Source organism: Otolemur garnettii, unplaced genomic scaffold (genome assembly GCF_000181295.1).
Source record: "Otolemur garnettii isolate 467f Iridium unplaced genomic scaffold, OtoGar3 scaffold00062, whole genome shotgun sequence".
Taxonomy (NCBI): domain Eukaryota; kingdom Metazoa; phylum Chordata; class Mammalia; order Primates; family Galagidae; genus Otolemur; species Otolemur garnettii.
The window spans coordinates 8,729,118-8,730,907 of record NW_003852457.1 but is presented as its reverse complement, the minus strand read 5'-3'; the positions used below and the strand labels follow the sequence as shown (position 1 = coordinate 8,730,907).

Below are 1,790 nucleotides of genomic sequence, written 5' to 3'. Positions count from 1 at the left end.
CTTGAGCCACAGGCGCCAAGCCTATGAACAAGTTTTTTATGTGTTCATAAAATGAATATTTCTGAACCTCCCTCTGCTCAGGTCAAAGGATAGGTGAGAAAAAGTAGATAAGGCCATGTCCCCCCATCCTCACATCAGGTACACTGCCTAGTGTTAAGCCTTAGCAAACAGGTACTGTTTAAAAAAAAGAAATCTTACCTTCATTACAAGCAAGGTGGGCAAAAAAAGCAATGATCTGTACTGTTTTACCGAGCCCTGCTTCATCAGCCAGTATGCCATTAAGATTCTTTCGGTGCAATTTGGCCAGCCAATCCAGGCCAATCTTCTGATAGTCTCTGAGGACCCCATACAACAGAGATGGAGCATTAAACTTCACCTGCAGCAACAGACCAGCCAAAGAATGACTGCTTGTCAACATAACTGCCAAAACTTTCTTTTTCTTGAGACAGAATTTTACTTTGTTGCCCTGGTAGAGTGCCATGGCATCATAGTTCACAGCAACCTCAAACTCTGGGGCTTGAGTGACCCTCTTGCCTCAGCCTCCCAAGTAGCTGGGACTACAGGCACCTGCCACAATGCCCAGCTATCTTTAGAGATAGAGTTTCGCTCTTGCTCAGGCTGGTCTCCAACTCCTGAGCTCAGGCAATCCACCCACCTCGGCCTCCCAGAGTGCTAGGATTATAGGCATCAGCCACTGTGCCAGTCCAAAACTTTCTGAAAACCAAAATCAGCATAGTCACGTGATAAACTGAGTGAAAAGCCACAAAAATTATATATAGAAAACAGGAAGAGAAAGATCAAGAATTGCTTTTTCTGACAACTTCTATAGGTGGGATAAAGTGCTTTTTTGGAAGTAGGAAAAGCTTTTCTAGTGATTCATTCAGATAAATGCACTTACAAAGAACCATCCCTCACGTGAAACCTGCATCTCACCGAGGTTGAGACTCGAGCACTGCCCTTGGGCAGGATGGCTTCAGCCACAGCGGTGACCTCTGCGACATCCTTGGTGTTTGGTTTCCCGATATTCATTCTCTCAGCGGCTTTAAACTGATCCATGATGAAAAGTGAGTCAATGAGAACCAAATCCCTCCGACTCTCCCTGTCACCTAGAGTATCTTCTCCATCTATAACAATGAAACAAAGAGAATAGGGGCTGCTGGGATAGTTTTACAAACTTAAACACTAAAAAAAAAAAAAAAAAAAGGAAAATAAGTTATAGAATCCAAATATTTCAAATATAGAATTAAGCAGTACTTTTGTTTGTAGTCCATTTTATCTCTAAACAGTACTAGCTGGATAAATGGGCATGAACTGTCATGACACTATCAATTTAGGACCATTCTGGAAAGGCCTCAGAGTATAATTTGCCCCAAATAGCCTGGTATCTGGAAAATGTCTCCAAGGCCATTAGGAGTTAGTATCATGAATGGATTTACAGGTATCTCAGGGTTGAGTAACCTCCCCTCCAACACCACGAAAGAAAAAAATCAGAAATGTTCCCTAAATGTGGGAAACAAGGGAGACGCCATCTCTCTTGCCTCTGGTCCTGGTGCCGATACAGTCCTGAAAGGCCCTGGGAAGACACCCAGGGATGAACCATTACAGAAATGAGACAGAGAAAGGAGACTCTTTGTGGTGTGTTCTGTGTTCTGTGTATCTGTGTGGCATGTCCAAAAATAAGCAAAATAAATTACTCAAAACAGGTATGTTAAACAAACTCAGCACAACCTAAATAAATATGATAAAATCTAGGTCTATAAAACTGTAACTTTTTTTTTTTTTTTTTTTTT

The 1,790-nt window shown here is 41.8% G+C and overlaps 1 protein-coding gene across 1 annotated transcript in view; it reads right to left on the bottom strand.

Moving 5' to 3' along the window:
* EP400 (E1A binding protein p400) overlaps positions 1–1,790 on the bottom strand; it is a 132,272-nt gene that overhangs the window by 78,720 nt on the left and 51,762 nt on the right. The window contains exons 14-15 of the mRNA XM_023514943.1: positions 934–1,124; positions 199–376 (exon numbers count right to left, since the gene is read on the bottom strand). Of these exons, the coding sequence (XP_023370711.1) occupies positions 199–376; positions 934–1,124 (369 nt within the window). The remainder of the gene's footprint in view (positions 1–198; positions 377–933; positions 1,125–1,790) is intronic.